At 45.2% G+C, this 21,879-nt stretch overlaps 1 protein-coding gene across 3 annotated transcripts in view; it reads right to left on the bottom strand.

The window, feature by feature from the left end:
• The window catches only part of LOC146808495 (transient receptor potential cation channel subfamily M member 2-like), a 1,799,999-nt gene that overhangs the window by 1,338,995 nt on the left and 439,125 nt on the right, over positions 1 to 21,879 (bottom strand). For all 3 annotated transcript variants that reach the window (XM_085623580.1, XM_085623581.1, XM_085623582.1), the window contains one exon: positions 3,868 to 3,929. In XM_085623580.1, the coding sequence (XP_085479706.1) occupies positions 3,868 to 3,929 (62 nt within the window). The remainder of the gene's footprint in view (positions 1 to 3,867; positions 3,930 to 21,879) is intronic.

Raw genomic sequence — 21,879 nt, 5'->3', positions numbered from 1 at the left:
CCCTTGGTAATCCCAGTTAGTAGTACTACTTCTCCTCTGAGCCACAATCTCACTTCATGGCACGTGGTAATCCTGGATAATAGTCCTCCCACTCTTCAGAGCCACATTCTACCTTGAGAACCTGCAGTAATCCTTGATACTAGTCTTCCTTCTCCTATAATCCACAATATCCCCTCAGGACCTGTAGTAATCCTAGATGGTAGTTCTCCTACTCTTTGGGTTGCATTCTCCCTTCACGGCCTGTGGAAATCCTGTCTAGTGGTCCTTCCACTTGTCAGAGCCACATTCTACTTTCAGGTCACATGTCAATCCTAGCTAGTAGTCCTCCTACTCGTTGGAGCAACATTCTAACTTCAGGACACATGGTAATCCTGGATAGTAGGTAGTCTTCTCTGATCCACAATATCCCTTCAAGACCTCTGGTAATCTTGTCTAGTAGTCCTGCTATTCTTCTGAGCAAGACTATCCCTTCAGGACAGATGGTAATCCTGGCTAGTAGTCCTCCTACACTTCTCAGACTCATTCTATTTTCAGGACCTGCAGTAATACTGGCTAGTAGGCCTCTTACACTTTGGAGCTGATACTCACTTCAGGACTCATGGTAATCCTGGTTAGTAGTCCTCCTACTGTTCGCAGCCACTTTCTTACTTAATGTCACGTGGTAATTCTGGTAAGTACTCTTTGTAGCTGCATTATCACTTCAAGCGCTGTGGTAATCCAGGGTAGTAGCCCACCTACTCTTTTGAGCAACATTGTGCTTCAAGATGGATGTATGACATTACAACGCGTGTTATTACAACGCGTGCAGTAACATCGCATGCGTTACAATGCATACGATGTTACAACGCTATGCCATTACAACGCAAGTCTTTACATCGACTTGAGCTAGATGGCGTGCTAACATTAGAAAAGTGTAATTTACTATTCCAACTCCAGTCCACTTAACAGTAGGGAAGGTGTTAGGATAGTAAACTATACTATTTGTAATGTTAGCACGCCATCTAGCGCAAGTCGATGTAAAGACTTGCGTTGTAATGGCATTGCGTTGTAACATCGCATGCGTTGTAACGCATGCGATGTAAAGGCTGCGCGTGGAAAAAACCGCGTTGTAATGGCTGTTCCCCTTCAAGACACGTGGTAATCCTGGCTAGTTGTTCTACTACTCGTCAGAGCCACATTCTACCTTCAGGACACATGGTAATCGTGGCTACTAATCCTTCTGCTTTATGGAGCCACATTCTCACTTCAGGACATGTGGTAATCCTGATTAGGTTAGTAGTCATTCTACTCTTCCCAGCTGCATTCTCTCTTCAGGACACGTTTTAATCCTGGCTAGTAGTCCTGATATTGATATTGAGTTATTTGCTCCTACTGTTTAGTCACATTTTGATTTTGGAAATTGTGGTAGTCCTAGCAGGTAGACTTAGTTTCTGAGCATCACCCTGACATGTGCACATGTGGTAATTCTGGTTGTCAGTCCTCCTAGTCGTATTGGCTGCATTCGCACTTTGCCACTCCTAGTAATCCTTGTCAGCAGTTGTCCTAGTCTCCTGAGTCACCTTTTCGTTTCAGGGCTCGTGGTAATCCTGAATTGTGTTCTCCTAGTCTCCTGAGCGGAAATCTCACAACAGCCTACATGGTAATCCTGGTGAGCAGTTCTCCAAGTCTCCTGTGTCACACTCTCAAATCAATACTTGTGATAATGTTGGTTAATAGTAGTCCCAGTCTCCTGAGTCACATTCTCACTTCAGGACACATGGCAAACCTGGCTAGTAGTCCTACCCATCTTCAGACCTGTATTTTCACTTTGGTACTCATAGTAATCCTGGTTAGTGGTCCTATTCTCCTGAGTACTGTTCTTACTTTGGCACACATTATAAATCCTAGTTATAAGTCCGTCTAGTCTCCTGAACATTCTCAGTTTGGTACTTGTGGTAATCCTGGTTAGCAGTCCTGAAAGTTTTCTGAGCACTCTCAGTTTGGTATGTGTGGTAATCCCAGTTACTAGTCGTCCTATTCTTCTCAGTCGCACTTACCCTTCAACACTCATGATAATTCTGGTTAGCATCCAGTGCCCGATGATGGGGCCATGAGTCACTGGAGTCCACTATTCCATGGAACTACCACTGGGGAACTAAAGCTAGTTCTTCTGACCTTTCATCAGAATATACATAAAGTGTACGAGGCATTTAAAAGGGGTCTCTCATATTTGAACTATAGAACTCAGATGGATTTTCTCAGTGTCAAAGGAGCCCTTGTTCCAGGGGCACCGGCTCTCGTGGGGCGCATCACCCAGTGGTTCAGTGGTTCCCAGAGATGAGTTACTCAACAATTAACTAAGTTGTATCATTAATCCTACACATAGTTTATATAGCAGCGTGCTCCTCCATAGCACATCACCCGGGTCTCCAGTGAGGCACATCACCCAGGGCTCCACTGAGGCACATCACCCAGGGTGCCTCTGAATTGCATCACTCCTGCTTAATACAGCTGTGTGCTCCCCTACTGACATCACCCATTGTTCAACTAATGCATGATATGCACTGTTATAATGAGGCACTCACAATGTCTCCACTGAAGCACCTCGCACATTGCTTGTCAGAGGTAGCTCACTTAGTGTGTCTCAGTGGCACATCACTTGGTGCTGCTCTGAGGCACCTCACACGGTGCTATCCAAAGGCACCTGAATCGGTGCTACACTTTGAGGCACCTCGCCCCTGACACGCACCCACAGTGTTTGCTCTGAGGTGCATCACTAGTGCTTGCCTCCCAATGCACTCCCCCTTAGGTCCCATGCAGCACTCCTCACCCTGTCACCCACTGTTGAACATCACCCTATACCCTACTGTGTGCAATGAGGCCTGTATCTGTGCTGGTCTGTGCACATGGGTACCTGTATCATGGAAGGACTTTGTGTAAATGGCAGCTGTGGAGGTGTTGATCTATTTGCACGTGTTTGTGCACTAGAGATTCATCTTTGCCAATGGCTGTGACAATGCTTGTTTTTATTTCTGTGGAATGGCCTGAGGCAGTTACTACATTGTCCTCAGTGGTAGTTCCCACAGTGGAAGCAGAGGGCAGACAGCAGTGACAGAAGTCTATCTTCAATCTCTACTTTGAGCTGCGGCCGTGAAAGTTCACCCCACATCAGGCTCTCAGTATCTAGTGAGCAAGTCTGTTTTACTCCCTGAGGTTCAACCAGGAAAGCTTCTAGGATGAGAGACAGAATATCCTCGGACACTTTGTAGGGTAAGAACAGACGGAGCAGAGGCTTGGACCTACCCCCGTGATCTGTAGCCTCATAGTAGAAGAGGGTCCTAGCTCCTGGAGTAGGTGTGAACCCAAATGCATGCTCATGCTTGAGACCCAGTTGGGTCTTGAAAATCTGGGCGCACTTCAGCACCTCAAAGAGGATCCCCTTGTTTATCACAATGGGAATGCAACACGCATTATATATTCCTCACCTGGAAAAAGAGTGTGGCATGGATTATCTTTAGTCTATGGTCGTTTACGGGGGTGATATAGTACTGCCAGGATCCAGACAGTCAAGACACTAAGAAATGTGGTAAATTCATTATGGAGACCACTCATGGAACCCCACACATGGACACCATTCACACAAAGGCCAGGAAAGCCAGCACTCTTCTGCTGTGCAGCAGAAACTCTGTTGCAACTATAGACAACAAGATAAAATGACATATCCCTTGATATCCATTGATCCGGTAAAGTGCGCCACCCCTACTTCTTGGTATTGTTCTCCTTAAAAGTGCAACCAGTGGGCTGATGCCCTGCCTAACGCTCCCTTCCCTTTAACCACCATTTTCAAGCATGTTCATTGTGCTCCTACCTCCATCTAGCGATACTTACATCCAGGGTGCCCGGTCCTCCTTCCAACACCACACACACAATTGGGATCTTCATGTCCTCTCCTTGAATAGAAAAACTCTTTGTTATACAGAAGAATACACAAAGCAAATCACACGACAAATACATAACAATACCTGCCACACAACAAGAAATGCATTGCAGTAAGAAACCAACCCTACAATAGAGAACAGACATCGATACTGAATGAAACACAGAGCTAGCCAAAAAACAGAAAAACAAACTGTTAGATTATGAAACACAAAGCCAACCCTGCAAATAAAAGCACGTCACTGTGGTATTGGAACGCCCCTAAAATATTTTCATAGAATAAAACAAAAAATCTACAACAACACAAAATTGTTTAATTATGCAGAATACAAGACTACAGTATGAAATACAGCGCCACGCCAACAACATTGTGACATGACCCCTGAAACCGAAAAACACAATGTTACTGGAAAAACACAAAGAGATCCCGAAGTATATTATAGTAAGACACAGAAAGCCACCACCCAAGCAGAAAAATCCTTCCAGAATATTGTTAAGCTGTAAAACACAAAGCCAGCCCAACTGTGACGTTTAGACAGGAGTCACACTGATGAGTTTGCACCCACTGAATCTCAATCCGGATGCAGTTTTCACCTGTTTGTCTTACTTATGTTATAACATGTGTATTTGTAAAGCACACGTTCACCCACAAAGGGGCATATTGGCGCTGAATAACAGATGTTTATTACCTTACTGACTGTGACACACATCCTCCGACCCCTCAGCAGCATTTAATGCAAAACCTGGACCACCAGGGCTCAGAACAGTCTGCCAACCAGTGGGATACACCACAAATGCACCTGCCACAATCAGAAAAGCCATTCCTTACTCAACTTCTTATTTCACCCTCATTGCTGACAGCCGAGATCTCTCTCACCGGTCTCAAACTGCAAGCTGCAGAACTACCCCACGCTTGCCACAGTCAGAAATGAAACTACCACTCATAGTTTCCAGACCAATCTAATGCCCTGCAGATATTTCGTCCAGTGCAGACAGCACAGCTATCACTCAACTACCACAGGCAGTCCCAAGATGCCCATCACCTGCCACAGTCAGCTCAGTTGTCCATCACTTTTCACAGACAGCAGAACTATCCCTCATATGTCAGATCAATACCGTGCTCTGTTGGCTGATATTTAGCTCAGGGCAGACATCAGAGCTATCTCTCACCAGCAACAGAAGCCGAACTACCTGCCAGAGTCAGCACAGCTACCACTCGCCACCAACAGAAGAACTACCCCTTACCTCTGGTAAATGAAGCCCACGCTCTATGGATTATTTCACTCAGTGCATACGGCAGAGCTGCCTAACATCTGTGAGATACCAGAACTCCCTCAATGACACAGTCAATACAGTCATTCTTCACCTTTGGCAACAAAGTTACGTAATCAGTTCGAGACAGCAGAGCTACCCTTCATTGGTTATAAGCAACGGAGCAATTCCCTGCTGCCCTATGCTATCCTTGGTTACCCACATGCATGGTTATCCGTCTACTTATCTGCTCTGTCTGTCCACATTAACCCATTCATCCATTCAAACATGAAATGTGGAGCTTTGAAGGACAAGGACTCTTGAAGGACAGGGATCAGGGAGAAAGAGAACTGCTGCTTCGGATACATAGGGGCTTGTCCCTGGATGGATGCACTTTGCTCAGGATTTCAATGCTGTGCGCATTACTATGCGGCTGGAATCCAGCACTCTGGTCTGTGGCCAATTATTTACTTTTCACTTTATAAATATATTAATTGCCGCCCTGTCAATATTTGGCGGATTATTCGTTGATGTTGTATACGGACTGAGACTCCATGACGCACTTTTGTGACTTATGACATTTAATACTTACTGTATATAACAAAGGTTCTGTATCAACAATCTTCTGGTTATTTCTCATGTTTTACATTTAAAATCACTGTAGATAGTCCTGAAGAAGTCACCTTGACGAAACACCTGTTGGCGGCATGAGCTGAGTTCATAGTGATCACGAAATATTAGCCCTAAGACAAGGTGCATCATATTTAAGGCTTCCAGTTTTCCATTTTTATTGATTTTTGCAGATAAATACAGAGAGAAAACAATCTATTTCCTGTTTATATATTTGTTTTCAAATCAGAAAAAATCAGAAAATTGGGGATGTGAAAACAGATGAGACTCCCTTAAATACAGGCATATGTTAACATATATTTGTATATAATGCTAATATTTACATGTAAGAGTTTTGTTTTGTTATAGTTGCCTGCTTAATTTGCTAAAATGTTAAAGGCATCATAGTATGAGTGCATTTTGATCAATTAAATAAACAATTTATTCTCATAACATTTTAGCATATAAAGACCAAAGGCTTCAAAACCTCTGCCACCTTTCATCTGCAACCCTGGCTTTCCCCCAGACCTGAGATATGCCGCCCCCTGCCCTAGAGTCCATTTGACACCACAGCAGACAGGAAATTAGATACTCAGGAGGCATGTTTCACTTACAGGCTAGTCACGCCCCTAAGGTGGGCTCCCTGAAGTAATCAGCAAAAGAAGGGTTTCACCATCTTGTTTTTTGATGAAATAGAGATTTCTGGGTCAGGGTTATGCCCACTCCCCACAGGTCATATAGTGGGTGTACTCACCCCAGAGGTAGGTAGTACATTGGCTACTACCTAGTTATCCCCCTAGGCGCCCCTAATTGAGTATTTATGGAGTCCTCAACACCAGACTGACAGATACGACTACCTAGAACCAGAAGAAGGACAAAGAAGAGCCAAGACCACAAGAGCTGAGGACCTGCTCCAAAACAGACACTAAACCCTGGCTGGCTGATGTTACCTCGATGATTTCAAAGACTCAACTCGTCCAAAAGCTGTGCATCCTCCATAACACTTTAAGGAATGTCCAGCACTTTGTCAAGCATTTAGCAACTACTTTAGATGGAGGCGCCATTACCCTGCAACCTCAGGCACCAACCTCACTTGTCCTGTACACCGTGTTGTTGGCCATTGTGCTGACCAAAGGAGCAGCACACCAGGAGGAGGTCTTTTCTGGCTTTTACAGGTCAGTCCCATCTCTCCACCAAGAGTTGCTAGAACCTCAAGGAGCCCCCCTGCACCAATACCTTGAGTACCGGGGCACTTGCACCAACTAAGGTTTGTTTTTTGTCCAGTCTGGACAACACTGCAGTGGAAAACTACTTGTATGATGAAGGACTTCAGGACCGATAAGACCCATTTCGAGTGTGGCCTTGCTGTCTTGTTTTCTTATCCCTCTACAGAACTGACTGATGATGACCTTGAAAGTGTCAAACGCAAGTGGCCAGCCTGCCAAGTACCTCTGCACGTGAGCTCCACAGTCTGAGTACACAACTCCTGACTGTGTCCCCTTTGCCTAGAGGCCCTCACAAACGTACCCCCCTCCCGTGGGTTCTTTTGGACTTGTTACTGTCTCCCACTGCAGCATCTTTGTTTCAGGTACCATTGACTTTACCAGTGTAGCGATCGAGGCTGCCATCCTAACCAGAACCTCTGCACCTACATGCCCCAGAGCAGGCAAGCTAAAACTGCGGGTGGCTCCTTGGACCTTGCCCACTAGCACCTTAAGTTCAAAAGGGTACCTCTCAACTTCGACAACAAATACTTTTATGCTAAATGCGTTTTTCTGCCATAGGTTAACATTATAGAGTTCGATGCTATACCTGAATAAATGTTGTTCGCCTATTTTTGCTATTTATGTTTAAAATTGACATCTCTGAAAGTACGGAAGTTATTTTAAAAATCTTAATATCTAAAAATACATAAAAAGCTACTTCAGTTTTAGAAATTGGTCGCGGATTTCTACTTAAATGTGTGTACCATTTATTAACTCTGTGTGTTCAATAAATGCTGAACAATCTCCTGATAAGCCAAAGGTGCTTGACCAAACTACCACAAGTAGAGCCCTTGGGATTATTAAAGTAAACCCTGTAAACCAATAAGGGTTGTCTGGACATTTTGGATGGTGTGCCCTTACACTGGCACTACTACATAAAAAGCCAGGTTCCTGCATTGAACCAGCACCAAAATCCTTGCATAGAAAGGTAATCTGTGACATTTCATGTAACAAAATAACTCTCTGTAGGTTTCATACAGAGTAAAAACTAATCTTAAATGCCTATTAACTTTAAGATATGATTTTCAATATGTCAAGCTTATTGTGTTTTTTCATTATAAACAATGAGGCATCTCACCTGTATCATTGGCTTGTCCCCATAATCAACTCAGACTTACTGTGTTGTTCATAAGTCTTCCCACAAGGCAACTGTTAGACTTGGCATCTTTTGGCGTGTTTCCCCCGCGTTTTTGCTTTCTGCCCTCCCGGTTTTTACTCTGTTCTTGCTGGTGTAAAGTTTCTACGCACTTTTTGCACTGCTGATCAGTGGTAAAGTGCTGGTGCTCCTGTGGTAAATTGTGTTAAGATTGTATGTTTGACTTACTTGTCAGTCCCCAGTTAAGGGCACTGCGGGTGCCGGGGTTTGTGAGTCAACCGCTACTCGTGGGCCTGCAGCACAGATTGTGCCACCCACATACGTAGCCCCAAAAAGGTATAAGTGAATGAAGTTTGGTATACCTGAACTCAGCGTCTAAAGACGCAGCCTTTAGCGAGGATGCCCTTTTTTTTATTCTGGGTTCATAAAGGCCACTTCTAGCAAGTGGGTATTATTTTGCTCGGTCATCTCATGTGCCTCTGCTGGATTGTGGATTGCCTGTCTGGGTTTTGGACAACAGATGGCTAGGAAGCAGGGTGGCTCCCGATAGACTAGGTAGGCCAGGAAAGGGCAAAATAGACCTGGGTTGCAATGGGGGGAAGAGTAAGGAGATTTCCTTGCACCTCAAAGGGCCTGGTCTGCCTCTGACAAAGCCGGCTCCACCTCCTGCCAGGAATTCACGCCAGAGAAGGCCCAACTGGTTCTGGCCAGACACAGACACCCTCTGCCTGGAAGATCAAAGGGTTTTTAGATACAAATACTGGGTCCCAGACCCCTGAACTTTAGAACTCATCTGGACAAGAACTGCCAAGAAGAAGAGAAGCTGCAAAAAGGGCCGACTGCTTTGCTGCGTGCTTTGTTGGGCTGACCTGCAGTGGCTGCTTATGTCCTGGGCAGTGAAAGGCCTGGACTGGACTTTCTGCACCCGAATTGGTGAGACTCTCCAAGGGCTTGAAGTAGAGCTTGCCCCCTGTTCACGAAGTCTCAGGAACAGCAAAGACTTCAGGTTCTTCGACCAGCAGCACTGGGGACTGTGTGTTTTGTGCTGCAACCCGAGGAACACCAACTCGACGACGTCTACGACGACCCTGCCAAACCCATGTCCTGAAGGCACCGCAAAGGGCACCGCAACCATGGTCTCACCGGCGGCACCATCACCGAGCCGCTGCTCGCACCGCGACCTGTGGGCACCGCACTCCGCCTCGCTTCCCGCCGAAGCTTTGGCACCACAGAGAGCACTGACGCAACGGCGCACCACGACCCTGGTCTCACCGAGGACACCTGATGATGCCATCACCGAGCCACTGCTCGCACTGTGAGCTGTGGGCACCGCACTCTGCACCGCCTCGTTACACCACGACGCCGTGGCCTACCTGATGCCCCCACTTCCCGCCGAAATCGACGCCGCTGCTTGCACCATGGTTTGGGGGCACCGCTCGTAAGTTACACGAAAACCTCCTCCCACACCGCAGCCTTGGCTCACCAACGCCGGTACCATCGACTCCCGCTCGTCAGCCAACGACAGCGCTTCACCAACGACGACAACGCTGCTTGCACCGTGACCTGCTAGCACCGTGATGAGCACCACCTTCATCTCGCACCACGACCCTGGTCTCACCGATGACACCATCTGACGCCGCCACCAAGCCGCTGCTCCCACCGTGACCTGGGGGCACCGCACGCCGCGCCACTGTCCTTTGCACCGCACCACTCCACGCCTGTTGGCGCCAGCGGTCCTGATCAGCAAGAAGCTCGACCTGCAACGTGAGTGACTTCAAGAGCCCCATCGCCCTGCATCTCTGAAAGGTACTGTTTGTGGGTCTTCCCGACACCGTAGCTGGCCTGCGACCTCGCAGTCAGTCAGAATCGTTTTTGGATTTGTGTGTTCTTGATGCCGTGGTAGCCCGGACGGAGCTATCCCCACAAGGAACTCTTTTTAATCAACGTATTTTTGAACTGTGAACTTTTAAGTATAGTATTGTGGATTTTTATTGTGATTGGTCTTGTCTTAAGTATATATAAAAATATTGGCTAATTTTCTAAACTGGTATGGTGTCCTTTTGTAGTGCGTTTGCTATCTTACCATTGGTTATGTGCAAGTTCTTTACACACTGCCTCTAAGATAGGCCTGGCTGCTCGTGCCAAGCTATCAAGGGGTGAACAGAGGTTATTTTAGAAGTGTAACTCCATTATCCTGACTAGAGTGGTGGTTTTTGCCTGGCTCTGGCTTTAGCCCCAGCCTTCCCGGAAATCCCATTTCTGACAGCAACTGTCAGGTATATTGTAATAAAAGTATAAATATGCACTAAATACAGTTGTCAAACAATATACAATTCCCACAAATAGAGCCTAATCAGGATTACCATAGTGCCAATCCTCTATACCCATGGTTTGTTTCGGTTGGTCACCAACACCAAAGTCCTTGCCTACAATGGTAATCTGCAAGATGCCATGTCACAAAATGCCAGCATCCAGGCTTTAGCACAGTGTAATAACAATTAACTAGTAGAAACTCTTTGCCTTTAACACAAGCTTTTCACAGTAAATACTACTTGCTTTATCATAACTTTTCATTTAAAACACATCACACCTGAGGAATCTGACATAACTTTTCCCAAGTGAACCAATACAGCCTGTAGCCAACACCAATGGGTTGTCACTATATACTACACAGATATACTGAAGTGTGTATAAGGTAGCCACCATCAGACATACATTTTCAAAGTTACAAATATGAAAAACAATTGCAGTTGTCAAAACAATAAACAACCTCTCTTAACAGTGCCTAACAAGAATCATCACAGTAAAATACTACGCCCTGAATTTGTAAGAGTTGGTGGCCATTACCAAAACCCTTGCCTGCTACAGTAATCTGTGAAATGACTTGTATCCAAATACCTTTCTACTGTAACATTGATAACAATCTACTGTTAGAGGTGTATTGGCTTTACCATTTGCTTATCACAATAAATTACTCAGGCCTACTGCCGTTGCAATAACTTTTCAGGACAAACAGGCCAGACTTATAGCATGATGCATAACATTTCCCTGCACAGCAATTATACCTCCAGCTCTTATCACTGGTTTGTCATTATAATCAACTCAGGTCTAATGTACTGAGCTCAAGCTTTCCAACAAGGCAACCAAAATAAACAAATCCAGCACATATAGCCGTGATCATTGACTTGCTGCCATAACCAACTCAGTTCTGCTGTGTTGAGTATAAGCATTGGCACAAGTCAATACATGCAATACATGCACTCCTTTTGGTGGAAGGACACAAATTTGACCCAATCAACTTCCGGGAACCACTCTGTGAGATTCCATGTAAAAAAAAAAACATCTGTCAGCTTTTATTCAGAGTAATATCAATCCATCCTTAAATATCTATCGACTTTCACAAATGCTTTTCACAATCAATATGCCAGGCCTACTACCTTTACCATAACTTTTCATAATAACCAGATCAGGCCAAAATCCATAGTCGTAGGCTTGTCTCTATTTAAAACAGCTCTGCTGTATTGAGTATGAGCTTTGCCACATGCCAAAAAGTAAAAGACAAACCGTCTCTACATTTAAACACACACATTTTTACCAATCATTTCCTAAGCCCTTCTGACAGCAGTACTCTGAAATGTCTTTCTTGTTGATCACTTAAGGTTGGCAACAGTTGTTCTGGCAAATCAGACCTAAATATCCATGTAGATTACTGTAGCCCTGGGCATCCCATACTGCTTTCAAAGATGAAACTGCACTTTGAAGACTAATCTTAACAATAAAAGAGTGCTGAGACTACAATACATTCCCCATGAATGCCCCCTCCTTCTGTGCTGCTGGCTGAGAAAGACAAGACTGTGATTATCTAGTTATCTAAAATACTCAGTTCACTATATTGTGTAGAAGGACTCAACTTCTCCATCAGAACATGCAATCCTGACTATCAGCATGTGAGCGGACTTAAAGCACCTTTCTTTATTACTTGTGAAAGCTCTTTTTTAGGTTGATTCCATTACATCTGGACTCAGCTGTGCTGTCAAACCAAACCTTAAAATGGTCCCCAGTTTCAACCACCTTCCACTCTACCCAAGGCAACTTAATACACACAGTGTCTCTGCTGAACAGAAAGCTAAGTACTGGCTGCAACTGGCAGTGAACTTTCAGGGCAATCTGAGACCTCACTGCAGATGTTCCTGCTGATTTGACAAGTTGTTGGTCCTTGCAAACATTTAATGTGTCAGCAAATTGCAAAAATAATGGCCTGTTTTCATGGTTCTTTGTGCAGCACGTCTGTTGATTCTGTATTTGAAATAAAAGGTGTTAATGTTACCCAATTTGTGATACTCAAGCTAACTACTTGGAATACTATGATGACTTTGTTAAAACTGAGACTCGTAATCTGCAAACCACAGCAGTAGGTTTAATCCCAAAGGTCTCTATATTTGCTTTTCAAGCCCAAAGGTAGATCGAACTGGGGGAATGCAGCCCTGGCAAGTGCCACACATCACACATTAGCCCAACACACAAACATAACAGCACCTTGTCCCTGCAAGGCAGGATGTATATCACACAAATCCATGGCAATAGGTAAGACTCTAATCAACTGAACATATAAAGCTGTGCCTGCACAGCCAGCTCTGCTACATAGAGGGTTACAGTCCCATTGAGCATGGCTGATACTTTTATACCTTTTCAATGGAAACTCTGATAGCAGCCCTCCTCTTCCTTGCACTGTACTGATGGACAATAGAGCTGGGTGCCTACCTAGTCACTTTATCTCAGAGTGTCCATTGCCTAAGTAAAGCTGGATTTCAGCTATCCCCACTCCTCCCCACTGTGGAGCAATCACTAGACCTCATGGCCACCCAATCAAGGAAATTAACTGTCGGACAGATGAAGGAGTATTGGGAGTTTCAATTGTATCTGCCTCAAGGGAACAGAGTGCCTGGGCTATTCCCAGAGTAAGGTCAGGTGTGTCACTGAGCCTAGGACTGCTGAAGCTCAAAGTGTGTGGCAGTCACAGGATATACAGAGTTGCTTTTCTGCGCAGGATGAACTATTTAGACACTTGAACCTGAATGAAAATCAAATGGACACCTCTGCAGCAGCATTAGTCCAGAAAGCATGTCAATATTTGATTTAAAGTGTTTTAGAGGATAATTAGCTGCAACAGGCAGCTGTGAAGCAGTTCAAAAGGAGTGCAGATTAGATATCTAAGGAGCAAGTTAAGGTTTCATGGAGGCATGGTAAAGAGAGAAGACGCAAATATTGGAACCCTTTCCAAAATTGCATGACAACTGGTGACTTAAATTAAGAAGGCTGGTCCAGCAACCATAAAAAGGATGAAAGAGCCTAAAGATTCCCTTCAGCTGTGCCCAGAGCAAAGCTTTGCTGGTCGAAAGAAAAACAAACAACAAAACATGACACATTTGGCCAGAAGGGGGTCTCTCTGTCATGTACAACCCCAAGCCACAAATTTGACCCAAAAATAGGCTTACACTTTTTTTATCAAGGGAGGCATAAACCACTTCTGGAGGAAGGTCAAAGGTATTCCGTTGTCAATGTTCAATCAGGAAGCATGAAGGTAGAGATTGCAAAGGCACAGGTGAAGTAACCTCCCTGTTGCTACAACAGCACATTCTCCGAGAGGGGCAGTATGGTTGCTGAATAGATGCTCAGGCCAGGAATTCTGAATACCATACTCGCCATGCTCAATTCATAGCCACTAGGATAACTTGGGTCTGGTCTGTCCTGATTGTTTTGAGAGCAGGACTGGCATTGGCAGAAAGGCATTCAGGAGTCCCGAGTTCCACTTGAGGATGAACGCCTCTCTAAGTGGGAGATGCCTTGGAAACTCCAACGCACAGAAATGCTGACAATGTGCACTCTGGGCATTGATGACTAGATCTAGCCAAGTTTCTTCAAATTTGCAGAGGACAGCTTGCACCACCTCCAGGTGTAACTACCATTTGTCGTCTGCTAGGTGCCGACACCTGAGTTCATACTCCCTGGCATTCAACTATCCTGCCAAGTGTTTCTCCACCAGTAAAATCCTTTGGCATTTCAGTCATTGCCAAAGGTGCAGGGACTCCAGGCAGAGGGTCTGTGACCCAACCCCACCCTGTTTGTTGTAGTACCACATGGCAGGGGTGCTGTCTGTGAGCACCTGTACCAGCCTTGCCTTGATGTGAGGGAGGAAGGCCTTCAGTGTAAGGTTGGAGACCAGAGGCTGCTGACCTCCACAGCTACTAGATGGCGACCCCAACTCAGGAGCAATGGATCGGTCATCACTAAGAGCTCTGGGTGGGAATGGAGGGGGGTCTGCCATTGACCCAATCACGGTGGAGCAATCACCACTGCAGGTCTTTTGCAGTCTCCTCCAATATCTTGACATGGTCAGCAAAGTCAGTTGATGTTGAGTTCACTGAGGCTTCAGGTCCTAATGCTTAGCCTAAATATGCCACCTAGTATGCTTGACCAGCAGCAGGAAAGAGGCCATCAGTCCCAGGGACTGTATAGTGACCTCACTGAAATCCAGGACCAAGGCTGCACGATCGGGATAATAGCCTGAAGATTCCAGACTCTCTTTCCCAGAAGAAAAACACAAAACCAAACCGATGAACGGCTCCAATAAAGGAGAGCACTTGAAAAGGAGTCAGGTGTTACTTTGGCACGTTGATATTGAACCCCAAAGATGAAAATAGGTTTGTTTTAGTCTGGAGGTGGTTTATGACTGACCAAGGCAAGCCTGCCTTCAACAACCAGTCATTGAAGTAGGGAAAGACTGGGACCCCAGACCTCAAAAGTTGAACAGCTACTATTGCCATCACTTTTGTGAACCCCCGAGGGGCACTGGTGAGACCAAATGGGAGTAAAACAAAATGATAATGCTCCCATCCTATCATGAACCGCAGGTGGTGCCAATGGGCTGGCATGATGGGAATTTGGGAAAAAGCGTCCTGCAGGTCCGAACACTATCCAGTCTCCAGGGTCAAGTGCAGACAAGACCTGGGCCAGGGTGAGTATCTTGATTTTTTTATTCGTGGAGTATGAAGTTGGGGAGGAACAGTTATAGGATAATAGCCCACAAGCCTCCATCCTTCTTGGGCACCAAAAAGTAGCTGGAATAGCAACCACATTCTACTTTTGCACCCTCTTGATAGCAACTTTGAGCAAAAAGTCTTGTACTTTCTGCCGCAATACAACAAATGGTCCTCCTTCAGCTGTTGTTGGGATCGTGGACATTGCGATGAAGAGGAGAGGAAGGGGAGCGCATACCCCTTGCAAACTAGCTGCAAGAGCCACCTGTCTGTTATTATGGCTTGCTATCAAGTAAGAATTGTTAGATCCTTCCTCTCACTGTGTGTCTGGGTCTCGCAAAGTGCAAGCTAAAAGGGTTTTGCAGGTGAGGCTGCAGGGGGGTGGTAAAACAGAGGCCGCTAGCCTTTACCATACAACAGTGGGCAACATGGCCTCGACTATGAAAAAGTTTGGTTTACCTGCTGGCTCTGGGCAGGCTGATAGTATAGGATTGCCCCACCAAAGCCCCAAAAGGAATGTACAATTGTGGTGGCTGGTGATGAGAGGCAGGTGAGCTCAAAGTGCGAGCTGTAGCCCTGTTCTCCTTAGATCTCTGTAAGGCAGAGTCAGCCTTGCCATAATACAGGCAAGGCATGTTAATGAAAGAGAAGTGGACATTGCCTGAGAACCTAGTTGATCATAGCAGTGCATGGTAATGCTAATACCAATGGCTCATGCAATCGAATCGGTGGTATCCAAGTCTGAATCAACCATGAAGTTAGAAGCATTATGGGCATCTCGAATGGCCTGTGCAAGGGGAGGTTGGAGATCTTCCAAGACACCATTAAGGACATGCACCACTGAGTCTCGACGAACGTGGAAATTGTGTCCCAAAAAGGCAGCTGGCTTTGGCAAAGCAGATGCCAGGCTGATGATAGAGAAAAATCAATTCCCAAAACTCTCCACCTGTTTAGACTTTCTATCAGGGGGATTTGTGGGGAAGGTTTTTGGGGTTACACACGCAGGCTCCACCAAACCTTCAAAGGAGGGGGTGCTGAAAAAAAAATGCTGGAGTTGCCCAGTGCTGAAAGATGGAGTCTTGCAATTTGTCTGTAGCCAGTACGGCCAGAGCAAGGCTTTGCCAAGGCCCCAAATATGGTGTTTGTTAGTTCATCGTTACATGGACCTGGCTAGACAGCCTCCGTCAAAACATTAGTCTTGACCTCCAAGGTCAACTGGAGTAATTCTGCTGCCATACACATGACCATGGCATAGTTAGCAAATTCCTCTGGGGCCCATCCAAAACGAGACTGTCTCCTTGTGTTTGCTTCATTCGCCCTAAGTTGGCAAGGTATGCCCAGACGTGGGTCCCTTGTTCACTTTGCCACTGGATTCAAGCGAGCCTGGCTGATAAGGGGTGTTACCCCGTAACTGGTCCCAGGATGCTTATTTCTGGTCCAGGGAGGACCTGGCTTGGCAGTTTGGGCTGTACTGTTCCCATGAGGCACAGAGTCAAGACTGATTTGAAAATGGCTGGGTCCAAACTGTGGTGGCTAAGTGAGCTAAAGAACGATGATGGGTTCAACAAAGATCTGTGAATGGGGGTGAGTGACTAAAATATTTTAGCACTCCATCCATCATCTCCCTGTGTTTGCTTCGTTCACCCTAAGTTGGCAGGGTATGCCCAGACATGGGTCCCTTTCTCACTTTGCCATTGGATTCAAGCTAGCCTCGCTGATAAGGGTGTTACCCTAAAACCGGTCCCAGGGTGCTTGTTTCTAGTCCAGGGAGGACCTGGTCTGGCAGTTCAGGCTGGACTGTTCTCATGAGGCACAGGGTTAAGACTGATTTCCTTATGGCTGGGTCCAAACTGGGGTGGCAAAGTGAGATAAAGAAGGATGATGGGTTCAACCCAGATCTGTGACGGGGGGTGAGTGACCGAAAAGTTTTAGCATCCGCCCATCATCTCCTTGTGTTTACTTTGTTCGCCTTAAGTTGGCAGGGTATGCCCAGACGTAGGTTCCTTGCTCACTTTGCCATTGGATTCAAGCTAGCCTGGCTGATGAAGGTTGTTACCCTGAAACTGGTCCCAAGATGCTTGTTTCTGGTCCAGGGAGGACCTGGCCTGGCAGTTTGATCTGGACTGTTAACCTAAGGTACAGGGTTAAGACTGATTTGCATATGGCTGGGTCCAAACTGGGGTGGTGAAGTGAGCAAAAGAACAATACTGGGTTAAACCCAGATCTCTGACTGACGGTGAGTGACTGAAGAGTTTTAGCACTCCATCCATCATCTCCTTGTGTTTGCTTTGTTCGCCCTTAGTTGGCAAGGATTACCTAGACGTGGGTCCCTTGCTCACTTTGCCACTGGATTAAAGCTAGCCTGGCTGATAAGGGGTGTTACCCCGAAACTGGTCCCAGGATGCCTGTTGCTGGTCCAGGGAGGACCTGGCCTGGCAGTTTTGGCTGGTCTGTTCCCGTGAGGCGCAGGGTCAAGACTGATTTGCACATGGCTGTGTCCAAACTGGGGTGGTGAAGTAAGTTAACGATGATGGGTTCAACCCAGATCTATGACTGGGGGTGAGTGACTGAAAAGTTTCAGCACTCCATCCATCATCTCCTTGTGTTTGATTGGCTCCATTCCGCAGCAATCTTGTTAATTCAGCATCAAATAGTTCCCATGCGAGAGCAGCTGAATAGAGGATGAATCACGGCAGCTGGGGAACTCTTCAGATAACAAGACAAGTTTGCCATTAAAGCATTGCATGCCCCATGGAGAGAAATGTTGTTGAAAACCAAGGAGTCTCTTAATGTATCTTAACAGTCAGAGCCACTACGAAAAACATCTGTGTCTCCATTCCTGCTTGTAAACCTGAATGGTAATTCCCAATACTCATGCACATATCCTTCCCCTAGTGCTTCACATCTGCCTGTTTGTTGGTATTGGAGGCAACATTTGAATTGAAAGGTTGTGACCGGTAGGGAGATGTAACCATGGATTATTCAGTCAGTGGATGGTGTCTCCGCCACAGTGAAATATAATTGGTCTAATTTTTCAATGTTCATCATGGTATATTTCACATCTCTACGTACCATTGTCATCTGTCCTTCTGTTAGATCATATGGTGAAAACAGATTCGTACTGATGATGTACCGCCATGGCACATGGCCAGAATGTAACGTTTGTAACATCCATCTCAATATTACTATTGCCCATAATTGTGACTGCCCATGTTGTAATGTGGACATATCTTGATGTATTATGTCAATCGCGGAAGACACTATGTTGCCCAGTGAATAAACTCTGGATGATAGAGTGGTAATACCATTGACAACCAAAGCTAAAGCCTTCTCTAGTTTAACTATCAATCTCACACAACCTCTGAGCAGCTTCCTGTTGAGAAATCTTCCACAGCTCATTGTATATTCTGTACAAAAAGCACTTTTGATGTGGGATCTGGGGACCTAGTAAGAAATCCTTGAGATCCATGTCATCAGAAAGAAGGGGCAAGTGTTGTTTCACCTGGGAGAGTGTTGAGGTTTTTAGCCAATCTAGGCATAACTTTCGAACACTATGACGCTAACACGCCATCAATGTTTCTGTCTGTAGATATCTTTGATTAAGCCTATCGATCCTAAATCCTTCGGTGTTACTTAGGACTCTGGACTGGCAGCCGTTTGTGTCCACAGGCCACACCAACCAACCCTTTCAATTAGGGTGTGATGAATTGAAAGAACCATTTCGTATCATGGTGTCCAGTGTATCCTGACTAAAGTGTGAAAGTGCTGCCAATTTGCGAAACCTGAGAATGCAGAAAAACGTGGCAAGTTCAAAACGATTGCTTTCGCTAGGCACAGAAATGAAGTTTGTTGCACTGTCTTGTTTAGGAAAACCATTTTATGTGGTATGAGGCATGCTCCAAATAAGGCCTATGTCCCCTGAATCTGCCAATCTTTTGTCCCCAGATAGATTTTGTGTCTCTTTCCAAAATTCAGAACCCTGTATAGACATATGGGAAATAAAGGAAGCAGCATATAGCAGGTTGGTGTTTGTTAGCATAGTTTTCTTTGCAGGTGTAGATCCAAGCCAATAGTAATATGAGGCTGGGTCTCATGTTTCAAAGCCAGAAAAATAGGCAAACTTTTGTGCAACAGTCTTTGAAATACCTTTTGGCGGTGTTGGGCAGTGTTCTCATTGTGTGTAATTATAAACAGTGCATGGAAAACTGGCTTTATTTAAAATATGGTGACCATAAAGCTGGTAACAGAACATGTCTCCAAAATTACTTGTACCATCATACAATTCATCATTTGAAAATGCAACTGATTGCTCTAAATCTGAAAGCAAATTATGCAGCTTCAATGTCCCAGTCATCAGAGAAAGTACTAAAGGTGATGATGTCATTTAAAGAAATTTTTAACAAATAAGGAATTTTCAAAAGTTCAATAGGACCATATACATCATACCATACCCTGTCCCATACAATTCCTTCAGGGACTGGAACCGTTGTAATGTTCATCAGAGACAAGTCTCTTAATTCACGTTATGATGACGTATGTGGTTTAATCACCAGGTTCATGAGTTGTACTGCAGAGCGTTCTGGGAGAAAGCGTCCATTCAGAAGAAGGGAAAAGACAGTTACTACACCAATTCAAAATACCAGGAAAACAAATCCAATTGTAATCCATAGATGTATCCAGGGAACAACAAAGTAAATCTTTTTCGGCAAAATATGGAAAGCATAAACTCGAAATTTGAAAGTGAGAGGCAGTGTCAGCTACTCAGGATCACTTGGATCTGATAAGAAGTTGTCATAATGCATGAAGTAGCCAGACCCTGTCTGGTCTATTCTTGGCCGCTCAGAAAGTTTTGTAGAACTGGTAGATAACTCGATCTGTGGCATGTTGACATAGATGTCGTAAATTTTTTTAATTGCAATTTCTGTACTTGTTGACTGTACAGTTGTAGTTGTTTCAACCGGGAGAAGTATCATTTCATAGTTGTTCACAGCTTCCCTGGGAAAGTGAAGTCTTGAGTCATTATAAAAGCTTCCATTTGAACTTCCTGTATGGTAGCAAGAAGAGTACGGAGGCTACCCAGGAGCCAACCTTGCCTACTGTTGAGAACTGGCCACAAAGTGTGGTTTGATCAGATCAATTGAGACAAACCTTTGTCTTGATGGCTGGTAAGGGGCGGAAGAAGGACAGTTCACGTTCCTTCAAAAGCTAGGACAGGTGCAGGTGCCCAAATTCTTTCTTGTCCACAATTTTCTCTCTGACCAGGTCCCCAATCTCCGGAACCCAGACATTTATTGCTATTACCATTTTCACTTCCCCAATGGTGGTGCATGTTATTTGGACGTTGCTTTGTAAAGCTTGGTATTCTTTAAGGTCATGTAAAACATCCAAAGTTCATTGGGGTCAAATGGTCTTTCAGACGCTACTGTGCTGACACTATCGAGGTTGGGTACCCACCTTATTACCCCAAACAGGAGCTCATACGGTGTATGACCCCCCACAGGCATTTTATTGGCATGTTATTAAGTGCCCTCTGGACTCCCTCTAGGTGATTGATCCAATTACTGCCCAAGCCTAATATTATTGGTGTTAAGGATTGCTTTAAGTCATGGCTTTTCCTCTTGACTACCGAATTTCCCTCAGGATGATAGGGGGAGGAGTGCCGCAAAGTCACACCAAAACTTGCGAGGGCTTCTATATAAGCCCAAGAGCTAAACAGCAGGCCCTAGTCGACATGTAGTGTGCCAATTGTGCATGTGCTGATAAAGACACACAAATCTTTCATAACAGCTCAAGTGTGAGCCGGTCGCTGGGACAAACCCACAGGACCCTAGAGTATGAATCTACTGCCACCAAGATGTACTTCTAAGCCCCATCTGAGTGTCAGGGGTTGCAGTGATCCAAATAGACACATGCAAGAGGTGTGTCTGAGTTCAATAAAGGTGTTTGTGGTAGATGTGCTACGGTGGAGCCCTTCATCTGCCAGCAGACATCGCATTTAAGGACAAAGTCCTTGGTCTGCTTCGTAAGACCTGGCCCCCAATAGTGCTGCTTTAGTAGTACAATTGTAGCAGTAATCCCTGTGTGAGCTGACTCCAGACCCTCATGTGCAGTTAGTATCAATCCCAATCTGCGATCAGTGTTTGGTATTACTCTACCCCCACTCCTGAAATTTGAGCATACAGAATATTTTGTGCAACTAACTTTTACTTGAGTGGAAAGCCTTTCGGCAGAACTGAGCTGTTGCACTTGGCATTGACAGCTATCATCATTGCTCTGTCTATCCTTGTGCTAGAGTGAGTTATTGCAGCAACTGCAGCAGTACAAACTGTTGCTTTTGCTGCTTCATCTGCCACTGAATTCCCTTCAACTTGAACACCAACACATTGATGACTCAATGTATGAATAACATGAGCCCGTGGAACAATTTCTTTCAGCTTAACCACTTGCTCCCAAAGAATATTATGCTTTACTGTGCAACCTTTGGAATCCCTAAATTCACTCTGGCCCCAATAATGTAAATATTTGTTATAGGACCGGACACAGTAAAATTAATCACACACTATGAGTGAGGGGAATTCAGGATCCGGTATTTTGTAGTGCCTGTATCAGGGCTTTTAGTTCAGCCAGCTCTGCGGTATAGTCTCCTAGAGACTTTGTGTGTGTTTCTCCAGGAAGAAACTTTCCCTCCTGCATGCACTCTTTTACA

The sequence above is a fragment of the Triturus cristatus genome, chromosome 8, assembly GCF_964204655.1.
Source record: "Triturus cristatus chromosome 8, aTriCri1.1, whole genome shotgun sequence".
Classification (NCBI taxonomy): domain Eukaryota; kingdom Metazoa; phylum Chordata; class Amphibia; order Caudata; family Salamandridae; genus Triturus; species Triturus cristatus.
The sequence above is the reverse complement of the archived record's forward strand: the minus strand, read 5'-3'. Positions and strand labels throughout refer to the sequence as shown.